The sequence below is a fragment of the Vulpes vulpes genome, chromosome 15 (assembly GCF_048418805.1).
Source record: "Vulpes vulpes isolate BD-2025 chromosome 15, VulVul3, whole genome shotgun sequence".
Lineage (NCBI taxonomy): Eukaryota > Metazoa > Chordata > Mammalia > Carnivora > Canidae > Vulpes > Vulpes vulpes.
This window is the reverse complement of record NC_132794.1, coordinates 114,252,973-114,272,114: the sequence shown is the minus strand read 5'-3', so window position 1 is coordinate 114,272,114 and position 19,142 is coordinate 114,252,973. Positions and strand designations below refer to the sequence as shown.

The window sequence follows — 19,142 nt, the reverse complement described above, 5'->3', positions numbered from 1 at the left end:
TCCCTTGTGAGTAGGCACAAGGATACGGTGAGGGCAAGATGAGAACAATGCGCATCAGGCACCTGGTTCCTTGGCATGTGATGCCAGACATCATGATGCTTAAATGGTCAACTCTCCTCCATTTATTTCCTGAGTCACCACGTAAGTGGAGCCCTGATGATGCAGAAAGCTAGATGCTGACTTTCAAAGTCAGGTTATAAATGCTCCGTAACAATGTGCCACCAGGCCAGATTGTACAGAGCCAAGCGAGAGGACACCCACAGGCAGCTTCCCAGGGAGGGGTGCGGGAGAGGCAGCGGTGGGCAAGAGGAGAGCTAAGTCAGGAGGGCGCTCGGATGGAGAGGCTCTTGGAGCTAGGACACGTCGTCCAGACCAGATGAACTTGTGAGAGCCGAGGCCCCTTAGAAAGCAAGGAGGTGTTTGTATGCTGAGCCGGACAAGAGATGCTCTTTGCTCCAGTGGCTGGGGCCTCCCTGGGCCAGACACCCGTGGCCCCTGGCAGACACACACAAGCAGATGTGCGTGTCAACGACGGGCAGGTGCCATCACCCCGTTTCCCACAGATAAGGAACTGAAGTCCAGAAAGTGGAAGGAGCTTGTTCAAGTCCGCAGAACCAGGACGGGGGCCAGCCGTCAATTTGGGGTGGCAGCCCAAAGACCAAGCATCAGAGGAACGCCGTGGCTGGGTTTTTATACTTAACTGGGGGCCAGGCAGCACTGAAGCCACTCCCTCTGCCTGCGCGAGCCTGTCGTGGACTGAAAAACAGTCAGCAAAGAAACTGCAAGAGTCTGGCTCAGAATTAAAAATGGCTATTTTCGGGAGGGCGTTCCTATTATTATTATTATTTTGATCTAGAAAATCTTCCATGGAGGGGTCCACCTGTGTTTTTTCCATGCCCAAAGTCATTCAAGTTTGTGATGCCCCTAGGAGGTATCAGCTCTCAGGAGGCAGGCATCACTTTTAGAAAGACCTCTCTAGCATCTTCCAGGGCTTTAGCAAGAAAGACAGTCTGCACTGGGAACCAGGGCTCTAAGGAGCGCGGAGGAGGCCTCACGCCCTTTCCTTTTTGCTCTCAGGTGTCCACCACAGTCGTGGTCCGGCCCCAAGAGGGGCATGTGGGTCCAGAGATGTGGGGAGCTGGCGAGGACCCTGTTTCCTTTACTCATGGTGGCTCTCAAACCCGTCTTCACTTTGGGACCCCTGGGAAGGCTTTAAATATGCTGCTGCCCCCCTGGCAATGGGGGAATGTGAACAACCTCCCGGTCAGGCGAGTGTGTCATCAGGGTGAGAACTGCTCCTGCACAGCCTGGATGAGGGGAGACGAACCCCACTCTCTGCTCTGGGAATTCTAGTGGTTGGGCTTCCCCTGCAACGGGAAGGAAGGTTGTGGAAGGCCTCTCCTGCCACCTTCTATGCCTGCTGAGTTGGGATGCTGTGAGCTGGCAGAGCGAGTGGACAGGGAGGGCAGATCTCAAAATAGGAAGCCTGGAGAAAGTGCTGTGCTCTAACCACTTTTGAAATTGCACCTACAGAGGTAGAACAGTTGCCAAGTTTGGCGAGGAAGCATGTCTTCTGCACACCAGAAAGTGTGTGTATTGGTCACAGAATGAAAGAGAATGGGAAAAAAAAAAAAAAAAGAAAGAGAATGGGAGAGTCACTTGACACAGACAGCTAGTCGTCAGTGCATCTTCCAAGGGGTCTTACAGTCTAAAGTCATGAGTGCACCCCTCCCTCGTGTCCTGCCCAGGGGACAGTCCCCAGCCAGGAAGGCAGCGGATCCGTTCGGTGTCCCTGCGAAGAGTGCCACGAGCCCGTGCCCTTGGGAAGCTCCCCCCGGCCCCACACCCTCGAGCTCCTTTCATGAGACAGATACCAAATGCAACAGGAGACACTTCTTCCGCAAACATCCTCCTCACCGCGTTTCTTACCAGGGTTTGCACCATATGTGGTCTCTGAAGTCGCAAACTCTTCACAGCTTGGAATACGTCTAAAAGGCCCTCGGCTTTGACTCGTTCCAAAATGTTGCTGAGTGCTATGAAGGTACCTGTTCGCCCGGCTCCAGCACTGCGGAGGAAAAGTGCTTCATGCAGACAACCAGACTCGCCCCGGGGGGCATGAGAAAGGGACAGGCCGCAGCCCATCCTTACACATCGGCCCAGAAGCCATCATCACCCAAAGTGATCAAAGCTTGGATTTCTAACGATCACCTATGTTGAGCAAGAGTCAGCAAATGTGAAATTCCTAAAACACTTGCCCAATCGCAGCAGACAGGTCTCTATTGGGTTGGATCGAGATCCGTGACATGCTTTCAAGCTAGTGCAACCATTTCCTTCCTTCCTTGTGTAGATCGGTGGTTCTCAGGGTGGGGTCCTCGGGACCAGCAGCATCCGCATGGCCTGGGAACTTGTCAGAAATGCAAACCCTCCTGGTTCGGGCTTAGGGAGAGGTCTTCTCTGTCTAGACTCTCCTTCTGTGCTAGGGACCACCTTCTGAGAGGTGCTGGTTCATAAGGTGTGATATTAGGACAGAAGGCGGTTGCCGCCAGGAAAGGTTAGATAAGGGACACTTTCCAGCATGAAGATCTGGCTCTACTCCCTGTAAGAGGACCATTTTTCTTGATAAACAGGATAAACCCTACAAGACACCCTACAGAGAGCCAAGCAACCAGGCCTAAAGTGGACAGGCTTGGCTGGTTTTTTTCCAGAGAGCCCTCGGGGCCTAGAGCTCCGTGTGTGAGCTGATTCTAAGGCTCCTGTCCTATTTCAATGACCTGTCCCCACGTCTGCCCTTATAGGATCTTGTTCACCTTTGCATTTCTGGTCCTAAACTCAGTCTGGGCCCATGGAAGGAGAACATGAAGGAACTCATTTCTAGTTATTATAAATGAAGGACAAACATTATATGGTCTCATTCATTTGGGGAACATAAAAAATAGTGAAAGGGAATAAAAGGGAAAGGAGAAAAAAATGAGTGGGAAATATCAGAGAGGGAGACAGAGCATGAGAGACTCCTAACTCTGGGAAACAAACTAGGGGTGGTAGAAAGGGAGGTGGGCGGGGGTGGGGGTGACTGGGTGACGGGCACTGAGGGGGGCACTTGATGGGATGAGCACTGGGTGTTATTCTATATGTTGGCAAATTGAACACCAATAAAAAATAAATTTATTAAAAAAAAAGAAAAAAAAAATGACGCCTATGGAGGACCTGAAACAGAGGCGTGTGCCCCACGTGCAGGCCAGGCCAGAAGTGCACCCCGGTGCCAGGCAAAGAATTCCAAACCCTCTAAGTTAAGCTCAGGCTCTGGTGGCTGCAAGGGGTGGGTGGGGTGGGAGCAAATGGCCATCACCCAAAAGTGGAAGCCACGTGTGGAAAAAGAAATGGAAGTGCAACTTCAGAAGCAAATAAGCACCCCAGAAAATGAAAATACCCCCTAACTCATGCTAGGAAGAGTTTTGTCGTGGTGGCCCAGGTCCCCTGCTGGCATGGGACAGGACTGGCATCACCAGAACTGGGTCGGTGCAGGACGGCGAGCTGGCACCTCCTTAGATTTGGTCAGATTCACCCTTTCCCCTTGTAATGCTGCTTATCAAGGTCCTTGGTGGGGATGCCCAGCTGTCTCCATGCACTCCCCCGAGCACATCCCTCCTGTGGCCTCCCTTGCACCTGACTTGGGAGCTGGGCTGAGAAGCTTGGGGTCAGGGTGGGGCTGCAGGCCTTTGGTAGCCATCCCAGCCTGGACATCCTCGAGTTGGCTCCAGAAAATCCACCTGCGTGAGGATGTGCTGTAGCACTGACTCGATTCCTCAAGCCCAGCAGGGGACAGAACAGGGAGGGGTGGGCACATCAGCCGGAGCCAGAACCATCTTTCACGGTGAAGACAAGCAGTTGAAGTTTGGGAATGGGTTTGTCTGAGTCGTGCTTGGCAGGTTTTTGGATGACTGCAAAAGCTCAAGGAAATGTGGGTTTGAGTCATCTCCTGGTTCCTCCCCCCATAATGCGTTCTGCGTGTATATAAGACGGTGACCTTTACGCGGTTATGTAAAGCCATCTGTGTAAGGGAAAGTTGACAACACAGTCTAGGGAAATCACGCCCCTGGGAGCAGGAAGGGGGGGGGGGCGTGCAGTCTGGAGGTGCCCCGCCAGGAGGGGGCTCCCCGGGCCCAGGGCTGCTCACCTGCAGTGCACCGTGATGGGGTGGTTGCCCGTCTGTTGCTGCTGCTTCTGCACGGCCGCGATGAGGTCGATCATGCCTTTGCCCTCGGCTGGAATCCCGATCTCGGGCCAGCCGTGGAAGTGGAACTGGCGTACCACTCGGGTCTGCTCCTCCTGGCGGGCCAGGGGCTGCGGGCAGGAAAGGGCATCTCGGTGCCACCCGGTCACATGACCCTGACCACCCGGAACAGGCCCCAGGCCCATCACCCTCCCAGGGACTTGGGCCAAGGCTTGGGGTCCTCCTGGGGCCTGTCCTCACCTGGTTGGCCTTAGGGGCCTGACCAGGCTCTCTGTAGGCCATGTGCACCCTAGAGTGGAAGGCTAGCAGGACTTCCCTCTGAGAGGGAGCAGGATTTCCAGGGGATGGCCCTGGGACCCCCCGCAGCCGGGGCCTGCCAGGCACTTTAACGGGATTCTCGGCAGCTTGCGAGAACAGGATCATCTCTTTCTTCAAAAGCCAGGACCCGTCATGTCCCAGAGGCTCTGAAAAAGCCTGGAGAGGCCTCTGGGGCTTCATCCACACACTTTATTCCTCCTGCCCTACGGCCACCGCCACTTCTCCTGAGTGGGGTGTTGGCGGCCGTTGATGGCCTCTTGGAGTTGGTCGCTCTGCTCCCCCATCTCCGTGCTCCAGCAAGGCGGCAGGCGACCACGGAGGTCTGAATGTTCCAGGAGGTCTGCCCCTTGATAACACGGCTCCCTACCCTCCCGACCCCAACCCCCCCTCCCCGACAGCTGATGCTAACGGACCAATTAGAAAAGGCTGAAGGAGCAGGACATTCTGGTAGGATCGCAAGCAGCCCCTGAGGGGTGCCGTAGGGCCTTCTGTCCCCGAGAGCCTACAATACCTGATTGAAAGTGACCAGGAAGTCCCGTATGCTGATGGCTTCGGAAAGTGTGTCGCTTTTTATTTCGATTGTTATATCGCCGTGAGTCACTGAGCCTTCCGTTGGCCAATACTGGTAGCATTTATCCTTGGGGGATAAAATACAATTTTAAGTCTCATAGGAAATAACTTGCTGTTAGCAGTTTGATGATATGATGCAGAATTGCTCCTCAAACCACTTAGCGTACTTGATCTGACCAAATAAATCCCATACGGATACGAATATGAATGCCCATTGATACTTGTTGACCAAAGGAATCCAGAAACAGAGACGCGTGTATTTGGAACTCTGATACAGGACAGTAGTGACATGATGCAAGGAAGAAATCTCCCTATTAAATCAATGGAGCTGGAAAAATTGGTTTTCCGTATAGGAAAAGGGCTGGGTCCCTGACTCACAGCCTACCAGGGCTGAGAGGAATGGTCCAGCACTCCTGGGGTTGGGCAGTGCACAACCTGCTCTCCCATATAATGGTAGCTTTGAATTTTCATAAAAGTAAACCCAGAATGGGTTAAGACTTAAAGTCAAAAATGAAACTGTGAAAGCCTTACAAGAAAATGTCTTTTCATTTTGGGGTGGAAGAAGGGCTCAGTAAACAAGGCCTCAAAAGAGCTAACCACCCACAACACAAAGATTGTGACATCAGATTCTAACACAATGAACTTCATCAACAAACCTCATCGAGGGAGTGAAAAGACATGCCATCAACTGTGACAAGATATTTGCAGTTCCTGAAACCAACGAAGGCTTAGTATAAAGAGTATGCAAATATGTTGGCAAATTGAACACCAATAAAAAAATAAATTTATTATTAAAAAAATAATAAAGAATATGCAAAGAATTCTTGTAAGTCAACACGAAAAGAACAAACAACTCGCTAGCAAAATGGGGGAAAGCATGACCAGGTGCCTCGCATGGAGGAAACGTGCCATCTATACATATAGGAAGTGACGCTCGACCTCACAGGCATCAGAGGGACGCCAAGCAGAGCCAAGGAGGGATGATACATATGTACGCCTAGTCACTCAGCAAACATGAGGGTCCCTAACGATACTAGGGACATCAGGGAAGGATCTCTCTCCTACACAGTCCGTGTCTACCTTGGAAAACATAACCACTTTGCAAAGCAGTTAGGAACTATCTCCTAACTTAAATTGCCACACGCTCTCCAACACGGCATTTTGTTTCTTTGGAGAACTTTCTATTCATGTGCAGGAGGATGCACCAGTAGTACCATTTTTAAGATAATAAAGCGGAATCAACCCCATGCCAGGAGAAGGGATGCATAAACGGATGCAGGATGTACATAGCGTGTGCAGTGGCACAAAATGAAACACTGATGAATGAACCGCAGCTCTACGCATCAATGTAGAAAAGCATCAAAAGCATCATTCTGAGTGGAGAAAGCAAGAATATATCCCAGAAGAATATATACTGTAATGACACCCTTTATATAAGGTTCAAAAGCAAGCAAAATGGAACAGTTTCTTTAGACATACACGTGTTGGATATAAAAAGATTTCTGAAGAAGCAAAGAACACAGCCACTAGGACGGCTTTAAAAAAGACCAGCAGTAGTAAGTGTTGGTAGAGAAACTGGAACCCTTGTACGCTGCTGGTGGGAATGTCAAATCGGGCAGCTGCTTTGGAAGGAGGTCTGGAGGTTCTTCAAAATGCCCGGCTATATGAGTGTGCAAGCCAGAGCTATGGTACGGCCCAGCAATTCCACCCCTAGGTGTCGACCCAAGAGAAATGAAAACACACAACCATATAAGAACTCGAACGCGGACGTTCCCACCATAACTCTTAATAGCTCAAGAGTGGAAACAAACCCAATATCCATCAACTGGTGAACGGTAAACAAAACGTGGTACATCCGTAAGTGGAATATTCATTGTCAAGAGAAAAAAAAAGAACCTATTCTTGATACAACATGGTTAAAATCAGAAAGCATTAAGCTAAGTGCAAGAACTGGATCACAAAAGGCATGTATGATCTCACTGACATGAAAGATCCAGAATAGGCAAATCCATAGAGTCAGAAAGTAGATTAGTGGTCGCAGAAGCTGAAGGAGGAAGGGCTGGGGACTGGTGGCTATTCGTGGGTATGGGGTTTCTTTTAGGGGTGATGGAAATGATCTGGAGTTAAATAGTGGTGATGTTGCACAACTCTGCACATGTATTAAAATTCACTGACACCCTTTAAAAAGGTGAATTGAATGGATTGTGAATTGTATCTCAATATGCTGTTTTTTTAAAAAAAGCAAAGACGTCAAAAACACAGGTCCAGGGTAGTGGTTGTATCTTGGGAGAGCACCCAGATAGATGTACATTACTGGCAAAAGTTTGGTTTTTCAGTTGGATAGTGGGTTCGTGAGTACCTACTACGTTGTTAAATAAATACAGTCCAGAAAGGCCCTGGATGGATCTCTGGGGACAGGGAAAGACTTGACTCATTCAGTGCAACCAGGACAGCATCCATAAGGTCCACCTATCAATGCCTGTGTCCTTATGTCTTGAAGAAAGTAAGTAAATGTCGCTCTGCTCAATAGATTTTGATCAAAGTTGCCATTTGTGGAAAATACAAAATGGTAGACTTTCCAGGCCGGTTAAATAAAATATCAGACAAGAACAAAAGCCAGTGGGTGGTCATGGCTAAGCAAATGGAACTTCTTTTCATTTCCAACCTGTCTCCCTCCCCAGTCACTGTGGCCAGGCCTCAGCTGGTGGGTGGGCCATTCCCAGGGGAACACTGGGATCGTGCCAGGCGGCCTGGGCCACCAAGGGTGCACACTGTCCCCGAGCCGGGCACGAGCGCCCCTGACCTGCTCTCTCTCCTGGACCTCCGTCAGCATCACGACCGTGTGGCACTTCCACTCCCACACCATCCTCCAGAAGTCCTCCACCGTGTGCGCCAGGGGCCCCTGGGTGGCGATGAAGTAGTCCTTCTGTCGGTAGCCCTTCAAACAGGGAACAGGGATGAGAGTCTGACCTCCTTTTGTCGTGGGCCCACTACAGAGATGGGGTTCAAGAGAGCCCGGGGTCTGAGGAGAGGAAAATGTTCTCCAGCTTCCCCGGCTGAGCCGAGCCCTCGCTGGTGCACACACGTACACACACACACAGGAGGTCTGCAATGGGTCAAGACGCCAATTCTTGCTGCAAACGAGGCAACTCCCCTGCAGCACCTGGGGTCACCTCTGTGCCACCCGAGATAGCACCGGTGGCTGTGCTCTCACAGGTTTCTGTATGGTGGCTCAGCCAGCATCACGGTGGTGGACTGGGTGTGGACATAGAGGATGTGGGTTCAAATCCAGTTCCCTTCGGCACAGTTTTCTCATCTGCAAAGGGAAGTTCTACAGCAGACTTGGCCGCTGTGCGTGGAGACTGCTGGTGACCGTGCCCTGAAGACACAACTGCACTGTCCACGGGAACTGGTTGCAGAAAGTGCAGGCTAGAGAGCCGTGGGAGCACCCGTGTGTAACAGGTGCACATGAGAGACCAAAAAGAAAAATCGCTTAAGAACAGAATGAAAACTAGCCAATTACTAAGCAGCGGGCCTATGGTCTCTATTCCCAAAATCCATTCTTCTTTTTAAAACAAAACAAAAAAACAAGTTAGTCTGCTAACGAAATGGTTTGCATTTCAGGATTCCTCCCTGATTGTGGAAATGAGTGAATGAGGGGTCCGTGTGATCCCAGACAAAGGAAACGTGCGTCTTTGCAAAGGACGCCCAGGGCTGCTGTACTCACGTCTATGAAGGAGGCGTTGATGTAATCCGTGTATTCCTGACCCCTTTTCATGGAAAGGATCACCCGATTGAAGTCATCTGCAAAGCAGCATGGCCCCTCAGTTAGCACAAACACCGGTCCTGCCTTGCAAACTTCAATTTGTTGCTACGAGTTTCCGGAATAGAAAACTTAATAAAAAATCGCAAAGTGAAGTCCCTGGAAGGGTTTCTTTATAAAATAGGTTAATTAAATTGGCCCAGAAAATGGTGTTTTAGTAGGAAAGCTCTGAAAATATTCCAGTTGTCATTTTCGTTTGTCACGAATTGAGGTAATTCATACCAAAATACGAGCGTTAAAAATACTGCATTTCAGGAGTGAAAGGAGGGTGGCCAGGCAGGCGGCCCCGAGTGGCAGCCACGGCCGCGCAGCAGCCAGGGTGTGGGGCTGAGGCGGGCTTCCCCCAGCCTGCAAGCACTTTTCATGCTCGGTGACACTGAAGCATGTCAGGAGCGGGGGTCCACCTGCAATGGGGTGCTCCCCCGCCCTTCCTTTCTCTTGGTTCCTCTGATCTCTACAGAGTTCCTTTCCTCCCCCTCAACAAACAGATGCGGGCCCCCCCTCCTGCCCTATACCCGGGGCCTCAGCAGCCTCGGCCCCTGACTGCACCCCTGCCCGCTGCCCGCCTCCCTAAGGCCTGGAGCCTGATGTCTCGTATCAGAAGCCGCCGCCTGACACACAGGACCGTCTGGGTCATCGGTCCTCGCTTCACAGGTGGGTGTTTTCTTCCTAACACTCGCCTTGGCCTCAGGAGCCCTTAACCCCAGGCTCCGCGAGGGTGTCCTGCCCTTGGGCCCTGGCTCGAAGAGGCGGGTCGTCCACGACTTGCATGGGGCGCCAGCCCTGATCCCTTCCTGCCCCGAGGGTTTAAATTCCCGGGGCGGCCCCGGGGCTGCCTTACACGGGATAATCTGGATGACCCTGGCCTTCTTCATGTTGGCCGGCAGGTTGCCCGTCCTCATGTTCTCCTTCATGATCCGGACATTTGTCAGTTTCTGCAGTGAAGAAGGACACACCCATGAGGTCACCACACGACACCCCGAGCAGGTCCCTCAACCTTGTAACCGCACCACCGTCGAGGGCACCTGTTAAAGGGCAATAAATACCTTTCTCCACCTACAGACATTTCCTCAATCTTGGGAAGTAAAACAGTGTGCACGACACGCTCCCCCACACGGGGTGCCGCTCTGCTCTGAAAGTCCCCGATTCTTCTTCCCCCTAAGTCCCAGGTGGGGCAGCCACCCTGATTTTTCTGGGGTTAGTCAGGAGGGGAAGTGAGTGAGAGTGTGGCCTCCTTTCCCTGGTCGCTCGTCTTCCTCCCGAGTCAGTCCACACTTACCCTGAACTCCTCCTCCAGCCCGATCTTGTCGAAGTGGCTGGTGGTGCCATGGAGCGTCTGCAGGTGCTTTTCCAGGGAGGACACGTCCAGCTCGGTGTCCCCGTAGAGGTAGTACTCCAGTAAGGCTTGGTAAATGAACGTGTACTGCATCTGCGGGGAGACCCAGAGCGCCCAGCACCCTCGAGGGAGCCCCGCAGCCTCTGGCCGCTCGGAGCTCAGCAGCCCCAACTTCCAAGCTTCCTCTTCTCCACGTCTCACCAGAGGGAGGAGATTTGGGGACAAAAGTCAGATTAACAGCCATTTGTAATGACCATTTACGGCGTTGGGTAAGGATCACGCAACAGCTGGCATTACTGGGCCCACGGGCCTTGCCAGGTGCTGTCATACGTGCACCCTCTGGGGGACCGTCGCGTAGTTTCGGGGTGGCGAAGGGGTCTGGGTCTGCTCTGTGCAGCTCCCGCCGGGATGGGGGCTGGGCCTGGGGCAAGGCGCTACTCACATCCGTCTGAACCATCTGGGGGCGCTGGTTGCGAATTCTTGACACAAACTCAAAGACATCGACCTTCTGCTCGGCGTGCATCATGTCCATCATGGCATCGATGACTATGAAGGTGCCCGTCCGGCCCACGCCGGCGCTTCAGGGAGAAGGAAGACGCCACGTGGTGAGGCACAGGCGCCTCCCCCGGCCCGACCACCCCGAGGCGAATGACTGCAGAGCCCACCTGTGCGCCCGGACAGAAGGACAGAGGACAGCCCGCCGCCCTGCGGGGAGCCTCCAGCGTCACTTAGTGCCCCCTTTCCTCCGTTAATAAAGAGCAGATCTACGGCGAGGCCAGCAGAGGGCACCGCAATCTCAGGAAAATGATCTCAAAATGCTCCTCTACGAACTACAGAAACTGTCCCAAAGGTTTCTCAGAAAGATCTGTGCCAGCAGCCTCGCGCGACGTTGTGCGAGTGGTTTGCTTCCATTACCCAATGCTGACCTGTCACCATGAGTGTAAATGGATTTTTTTAAAAATGTCACACTTGAAATGGCTTTTTTCCCAGGTTCTTTATAAAAAGGAGGCTCCCGGGCCAGGTCTGACGGCCCTTAAGGAAGGCCAGCCCGAAGGGGAGGCACCAGCTCGCTCCCTCTGGCCTCCCAGGCCTCACCCCGGGGTGGGCTGAAGCCAGCCGACCCCTAGGGCCTCTGCTCTGTGGCTTCTTCGCTAGGAAGCTGCCCGACTGGCTTCCTGGGTTTGGATTTCCCGCCCTCCCAGTGTGCGCCCCACAGCACCTCCCGGGCCTCCGTCCTGCCCTCCGCCACCTGCCGGATCTCCCCCAGACGGTGGGCCGCGCGCACCTGTTCCCAGCACCCAGGACAACGCGGGCACACGGTGGCACTCAGCCAGTATCTGCTGAACGAGGGGCCCGCTAGGGACGCACACTCGTGTGTGCAGCATCTTCCACCAGAACTGCACGCCGAACGGGGCTGCCCCCTCCAGCCCCTGCAGTGTTAGCCTCTTGCAAAAAGGAAAATCATCTCCTTAACAAAAAGGCTCACAACTTAATGAGCTGAGTCCTCCTACTTTCCTCTTTGGGGGGGGGGGGGGCGGGTGGGAGCTACCCATCTTTTGGGTTAGGCTCCAAAATGGGGCTAGGACAGTGGTGAAGACCGTCCCCTAGGGCAGACCTCTCATCTCAAAGGGGGAAAGCAGGTAAAACACACGAAAGGCCCTTTGCGGGGATCCCTGGGTGGCGCAGCGGTTTGGCGCCTGCCTTTGGCCCAGGGCGCGATCCTGCAGACCCGGGATCGAATCCCGCGTCGGGCTCCCGGTGCATGGAGCCTGCTTCTCCCTCCACCTGTGTCTCTGCCTCTCTCTCTCTCTCTGTGTGTGTGACTATCGTAAATAAATAAAAATTAAAAAAAAAAAAAAGAAAGGCCCTTTGCAGGGGTCTTAGGTCTTCACAGATACAAAGTCAGAGAAACCAGCAGGTGCAGAGCCAGGTGAGCCCCACCCGATGTGCGAGGAAGGCCACAAAACCACCGGCTGGAAGGCTGGAAGGCCGTCAGGGTCCCTGAGCCGCTCACAGTCCCCCTTGGCTGGCCCGGGGTGCACGCGGGAGAGGCACCACGCGGGTCCCCCAGGAAAAGGTTGAGGCCAGGTGGTCCTCACACCTGGCCTCCACGGGGATGCCGATCTTGGGGTATCCGGGCAGAGGACATCGGTTCCTTTTAAGTGATTAAGAATCTAGCATTGAGGATGAGTGTGTCAGCAAGGACACCATGAAGCCAAAGCCCCGGGAGCCTTACGTGGCCTGGAGCTGAGAGCCCCCGTGAGGATGAGTGTGGCCCTGGAGGTGGGACGTGGAGGCCGGGGGCTGCCACCCAGCGGGAGCCTCTCCCCCACCCCGCTGGCTTCCGGCAGGCTGTGCTCTGGGCAGCAATTCCTGCCACCGGGCAGGAAGGGAGGAGAAGCGGCAGCCAGGACCTCAGAGCAGGTGCAGGTCTTCAGGACGCCCTGCCCTGGATGGCTGCTCCTGGCTGCTATTAGCTGTGCCTGGGCCATGGCTCCCTGCCCCTCTGAGCCCCTGTAGCCCCTCTGAGCCCCCGTGGGAACTCTGAGCCCCGTGCAATCTGGGGGCTCCCCAGAGAAGTGTGGTTTCCATCTCTACCCGCAGAGGTGACTTGGAGGTCTCCGGGGGAGGTGGAGGCAGGCCAAGAGAAACTGTCGGGAGCCCCGCTAGCTCTATCTACCAGGCCTCTTGGCTTTTATCTGTTCTAGGTCCTGGGGTTCCCCCTCAGATGCGGTGGAAGAAACAGTGCTGCTCTCACGGGTGGAGAATGTCCCTCCAGCTCTCACCTCGAGGGATCCTCTGAGGTGTCAGTAGTAACTTGCACTCACCCTGGGCAGGGGGCTGCTTTCACCCCGGCCCTGCCTGCCCTCCTGCCCACCCTGATCCCGGCCCACCGGTCATCTTCCCATGACAGCCAAGTCCTCCTTGTGTGTGTGTGGGCTGCCCTGTGGTCCCACCTGGACGTACCTGCAGTGGACCACTATGGGTCCGGCGTGGGCCGGGTTGAGAGCCTTCACCTTCTTCAGGAACTTCAGCATCCCGATGGGGGTGAAAGGCACGCCGAAGTCAGGCCAGCTGGTGAAGTGCAGCTGGGAGACAAGCCGTGGGGCTTTGCAGCCATCAGGGAGCTGCTGTGGGGGATGGGGGGTGGGGGTGGGGACATGAGTGAGGGGTGCTGCCTCCCCCCTGCTCCTGACATCACTTTCTGAGGATGCTTACTGCCCCTGCCACCCCCCACCCCCGCCATCTAGGCCCTAGGCAGCCATGAGGACACCAGGGGCAGCACAACAGACCCCACAGCACCTATCGCAGGCCCAGGGCAGGCCAGCCCCCGGGGAAGCCAGACACCCCCCAGAAGCCTGCCCTTGGGCTCACCAATGAGCAGGGCTGCACTTTACGCCTGCATCCTTACCAGCAGCGCCCCCTTTCACTCCCCAGAGTGTCTCCCATTTTGAGGGAAAAGAAGATGCAGCTGGCCGGCCCGCCCACCCAAGGCCTGTGATCATGGAAGGCTAGAGAGCGTACGTGGAGGTGTGTGTGTGTGTGTGTGTGTGTGTGTGCATGTCCTCGAAGGACACAAGCAGGGCAGGAAATGATAAAGGCCAGCCTCTTCCCATCTTTGCTGTGGCTTCTAGAAACCTCAGACTCCAATTTTGCCATCTAAGCACGCCAGGCCCTCTACCTCTGATTCCTGACACTGTGACCTTCTGTTTTTCCCATTAAAAAAAAAAAAAAAAATATATATATATATATATATATATATATATCATATATATCATGTGCTTTGTCCCTGGGCATCGGTATTGAAGAACCTTACATTCTTTCAGGCAGGGCCTGGGCGGGGACAAGCAGGAAGTCAGTATGACAAATACTGAGGAGGTTACAGAAATACTTTCGAGACTGTTAAAAAAAATTAAAAATCCCACCTCATCACTGCAATGTGTGAAATGACATCATGCTGCTGAGTGAGAACCCCCAATCCCAGTGCCCCCCGCAAGTGACCCAACTTCCTCCGCCCAAAACAGTGAGCCGGGCCCAGGAGCATCCAGCGCTGTCTGAAGACACCTGCCTACGCGTCCCCTCGACCATAGGTTCTTGTCCTCGGTCCACCAAGGCTGACCCTGTCCACCCCCCCACCCCCCTCACGCGCAGCCAGAGCCGCTGCAGTGCTGGGGGCCGGGGGTGGGGACGAAGCTCGTCATATCAAAGACAAGCCAGGTGCATACTGACTCTCGACACTGCTCTTTTGAAGAACTGTCTTTCCAGAAAGGCGATAACTGCACACGCTTACGGACTGAATGCAGAACTTCCGGATGGTGTAATCCACCAGAACCACGCAGTCCTCCACGCACACGCGGATGTTTCCATAGGTCCAGCACCCCTGGTCCGGCCAGTACTGGTAGCACTTCTCCTACAGGGGATGGTGGCACAGAGAGAAATAGGCCTGTGGGTGCCGGGGGCCCATCTGCACCCACGCACTCGACACGCACACACTCCAGGTGCCATCGCACAGTTTCCCCGACCGGGCAAGGGCCCCAGAGAGCGCAGCCACGTGGGCAGTCCCCAGTCTACACGGGGTCCCGGGCTGATGGGGACACCGACGCTGGGTGGGGCGTGTCGCTGGGCCCGGCAGGGAGTGTTTTCCTTGCTCAGCTCCCCGAGGACAGAGCTGGCCGGTGCGCTCGCTGTTGAAGAGGGGACAGCTTAACGCTCCCCACGGCCCCCACCCAGGACGGGGTCCGCAGGGGATGCGCAGCTGCCACGCAGGGACCCACCTCTGGACCTTCCGTCCCCCTATGCCGCAGGTGTCTGTGCGTGGGGACGGCGCACCCCCAGGCCCATAGGACGAGGCCTCTGAGGGCGCGTGAGCGCTGCCCCGCATTAGCGTTACGAGTCCTCGGGACAATTTCCCTTCCATCCCCCAGGACGTCTCTGAATCCAAGGAGAGTCAAACACTCCAAGGTGATGGTCTGGACCATTCCTGGCTTCCTGGGGGACCCCCAGGACCTCCCGAGCCTCTCCCCTTGAAGGGCCCCCACGCCCCTCCACCCTCGGCCTCCTGTCTCCCCCCGGCCGCGGTGCCCTCCCTCCGGCCCGGTCACGAGCCGCTGCCGCAACTGCGTTTCACAACGTTGAGCCAGAACGTTGAAGCCAGGGAGGAGACAAGAGAAGTGCAAGCAATGAAGAAAAGGGAACTCTATTGAGAAATGATTTCATCTGAAATGGTGAAAATCAAGATAGAGAAGCAGGCCAGCTCTGAGTCACAGAAATGGAAAAATCCAGTAGGAGGCTCTGGGGGAGGGGGGGCTTCTCGGAGACCCACGGCCCCCCTGCCCGTCTCACTGGGTCTCCTGTTTGTAAACAAGCCCCCTCCCTGCCCCGTCCCACCCCTGGCAAGTGGCAGCGGGAGGTGGGGGGTGGAGGGGGGGCTCAGGTCCCAGGCCCCCCTGGGGCTCCCGGGGAAGCGGCCGCCTCCTCTTCGGGGTCCAGGGCCTGGTCCTGCGGAGGCATCTGCTGGGAGCGTGGGAAGGGTTCACTGCTCCTGCCTTGAAACCCCCGCCTGCTGTCACTCTTTCCATCCAGGGGCGGGATTCACCGCGGGAGAGGGGTGGCCCTCTCCAGCCCTGTCCCAACCCCCTTGGAAACAAAACAAAAACCCCATCCGACCCGACCGGAAAGGGTGACTGGAGGCCTTTTCCTGTGCTGGTTGGCAGGCATAGAACAAATCAGTGACGGTGGCACTTGGCAGGCGGCTCCTCCGTGCCTGCCCTGCCTGCCCTGCCCGCCCTGCCTGCAGCCAGTGTGCCCCTCGAGCCCCGGCCCAGCTCCCCGAGCCCTTGGTCTCAAAGGGCAGCCCTTCCCTGGAGCCCGAGCCCAGCTGCCTGAGCTTGGTGGGCCCGGCCAGCGGTTCCCAGGCCCCTGCGTGACAGCGGGGCTGGGGTAGAGACCAGCAGGCACCCACCGGGACCCAGGGAGCAGCAGGACAGAGGTCTCCCCCCATGCTGGCCCTTCCTCTCCACCTGCTTGTCTCCTCCACCTTGCTCTGGCCCTCACCCTGGAACATGCTAGAACAGTCTCCCCATCCCCAGCAAGTCTCCTTCTAGCCTGAGATTTTTCCACTGTGGAGAGCGAGCTCACGTCCTGAAACTCAGGCCCCTGCTTTCTGCTGTGAAGCCTGCCACGGGCCCCCGTCTCAGCCTTCCACTGGAGCCCCAGGCCCAGTTCCCAGATGCATCCCTAGTGGTTCTGCTCCCAGCATGTCTGGGGGCCCAGGAGATGACTCAGGGCCTGGCGATCACATCCCCCCCACCCGCACACCCAGGGTGTCTCCCTCGGGGTGGATTTGGTCAAGTCCTCTCCCAGCCTTTGAGATTCCATGTGGCTCCAGCCCCTGCCCTGACCCACACCCAAGAGAGGGTGCGGCTCCCGCAGGGGGGCCCCCTCCTTCCTGCCCCAGAAACCATAGTCATGCTGTACTGTGACTTAGTTGATAGGGATCTGAGTCCCTTAGGTCAAGACCGAAGGACTAGAAGGCACAGAAGTGGCCCTGCATGCCCCACGCCCACCTGGGGCTCCACCCGCTGTGCCCTCGGTCCACCTGGCTCGCTTGGCCCTCCCTGCCTGCCGCTGGCCCTGTGCTCTCCGCTATTTTTTTTTAAGATTTCATCTATTTATGAGAGAGAATGAGCAACAGAGCACAAGTGGGGGGAGAGAGAGAAGCAGACTCCCAGCTGAGCAGGGAGCCTGATGCGGGACTTGATCCCAGGGCCCCCAGGATCACAACCTGAGCCGAAGGCAGATGCTTAACTGACTGAGCCACCCAGGCGCTCCTCTCTGCTATTTTTTATGTCACCTCCTGATACAGTTTACATTTATCTGCTTTCTGTTTGGCGTCTGCACCCCCCCACACACCCAGAGGCAAAGACATAGCAGGAGGTAGGGTTTGTGAGCTGGTTCACGGCCCCCCCCCAACGCCCCCCATCCCCCGGGGCAGCACTGCCTGCCCAGGACAGCAGACACCAAGGAGCATTTGTCACATTTAGGGAGTGAATCTGTTTAACCTTCTTCTTTATAGAGGTTTCAAGCTTTTTCTTACAATGCACGTGCATCACGTGTCACGTTAGAAACAGCTAAACGGGGGTGATGAATCCACATTCCTTCAATGCACCTCGTTTTCCAAGAGCATCTCTCTAGTCTGGGTAAGAAGCAGGAAATGCGTGTGTAACTCGAGGCTGAGCCTCTCAGGCCTGAGCTCCGTGGCCCCCACCAGGGCGAGAGCAGCCCGCTGGCCAGGGACCCCCGGCTGAAAAAAAGAGCTAACTCCGTGACATTTCTGCATCACGATCTAGAGCAGTGAGATGCCTGGAACACAGCGTATTTATTTCAAGATAAAAAATGCTGTGAGCCACTGGTGGTTTGTTGTTTTTCTTTTTTTTTTTCCTTCGGCAGAGATAAGAAGGGAGAGGAATAGGAAAAGGATGTGGTGAGCATGCCTCCCAGCAAAAGTACCAGAAACTAAAAGAGAGTCCTCGGTGAGTGAGTCACGCGGCTGGGCTCACCTCTTTCCTCTCCTTCACGTTGGTCAACATGACAATGGTCGCAGACTTCTGTTCCCAGATCATCCTCCAGAAGTCATTAACCGTTTCCTGTTTGGGGCCTGCATGCAGAGGAAAAACCCCAAGTCACACCGGAAGGGGGGGTCACCGTGGGTCGCAGCCCCTGTCACCCTGGCCTTGGGGCCCAGCTGCTCTGAGGCGCGAAGGGCTGCTGTGCAGACCCGGAGGTCTGTGGCTTCTCGCCCTGTCCCACCACAGCCACACCCCTGCCCCCCGCCGGGGCTGGAAGTCCTTGGGGAGCTCCTCAGCTGCACCCAGGGGGTGACCCCATTCACAAGCAATAGAGAGTATGCAGAGGAGGCTTGGGAATACGCCTGCCTGCGCGTCAGCGTGGTGTGCGTCCACTCCAGGGCCTCGCCGAGCGTCTCAGTGCCACGCAGAGACGGATGCAGACAGACACAGACCACAGGGCAGCTGACTCACCCTCTGTGCCTAACCCCCTTCCCTCAGCTCTCAGCTGCCCTCGCAGCTGGCGGTGATTCAGGGCCGTCCAGGGAGCTCTGGGCTAACGTTCCTGGGGAGCGGTCTGAACAAAAGATAAAGTGTCCCCAGAAGAAAGTCCTTGCCCTTTGCCCTGCATCCTGCCTGGATACAGACACAGTGCCTGGAGATGCAGCAGCTATTTTGTGACCCTGAGGAAGACAGTGACGTGCTCCAGAGGGTGGAGCAGGAAGATAAAGGGGCCCCTCTCCCTGGAGCTGGGCTGCCTCCCCTGCTTACGAGAGAGAGAGACAGACAGACAGAGACAGAGGTGTTGATCTGTGTCAGCTGATGCCTGTCAGGCTTTCCGACGATGTTGTCTCCTGGGTGTATGTGTACGTGTGTTTACCTAGGTTTTAGGGAATGTGCATTTTTAATAAGCTCTCCAGTGATTCCGATATACACAGGTTTTTGGGACCTGTAGTCTGAACGGCTCTTGCCTAAGAGGGAGAAAGTCCAGGAAACCAGCCAATCGCTCCACACCCCTCGCTGCATAGCACCAGCTCCTGGAGCAGTGGACGGTACGCAGGCTTGGAAGCACTCGCACGTACAAAGTGGACTGTGTGCAAGGTTGAGGGCGAGCTTCCAGAGCCGAAGCATCCTCACAGTTACGGCCTTGAGCTGAAAAGCTACTCTCTTCCCTCCCCACTGCACCCCCTCCCCGCAATAAAACAACGTGGGAGCCACACAGGGCTCCACCAGCTGAGAGATTCAAGGTTGTCTAATGTCACTGACATGGTCCCACTGGCCTTCAGGGTGCCCTGTCTT

General features: G+C 55.3%; 1 protein-coding gene across 16 annotated transcripts in view; it reads right to left on the bottom strand.

Annotated features, from left to right (window-relative positions):
• PTPRE (protein tyrosine phosphatase receptor type E) overlaps nucleotides 1-19,142 on the bottom strand; it is a 155,911-nt gene that overhangs the window by 4,885 nt on the left and 131,884 nt on the right. For 9 of the 16 annotated variants that reach the window (XM_072740414.1, XM_072740415.1, XM_072740404.1 and 6 more), the window contains 11 exons: nucleotides 17,838-17,935; nucleotides 14,570-14,689; nucleotides 13,246-13,409; nucleotides 10,721-10,856; nucleotides 10,222-10,371; nucleotides 9,784-9,877; nucleotides 8,847-8,923; nucleotides 7,923-8,057; nucleotides 5,061-5,186; nucleotides 4,175-4,341; nucleotides 1,930-2,065 (listed from right to left, as the gene is read on the bottom strand). In XM_072740414.1, coding sequence (XP_072596515.1) covers nucleotides 1,930-2,065; nucleotides 4,175-4,341; nucleotides 5,061-5,186; nucleotides 7,923-8,057; nucleotides 8,847-8,923; nucleotides 9,784-9,877; nucleotides 10,222-10,371; nucleotides 10,721-10,856; nucleotides 13,246-13,409; nucleotides 14,570-14,689; nucleotides 17,838-17,935 — 1,403 coding nt within the window. The remainder of the gene's footprint in view (nucleotides 1-1,929; nucleotides 2,066-4,174; nucleotides 4,342-5,060; nucleotides 5,187-7,922; nucleotides 8,058-8,846; nucleotides 8,924-9,783; nucleotides 9,878-10,221; nucleotides 10,372-10,720; nucleotides 10,857-13,245; nucleotides 13,410-14,569; nucleotides 14,690-17,837; nucleotides 17,936-19,142) is intronic. The other 7 variants (XM_072740402.1, XM_072740407.1, XM_072740409.1 and 4 more) reach the window with 1 other exon arrangement.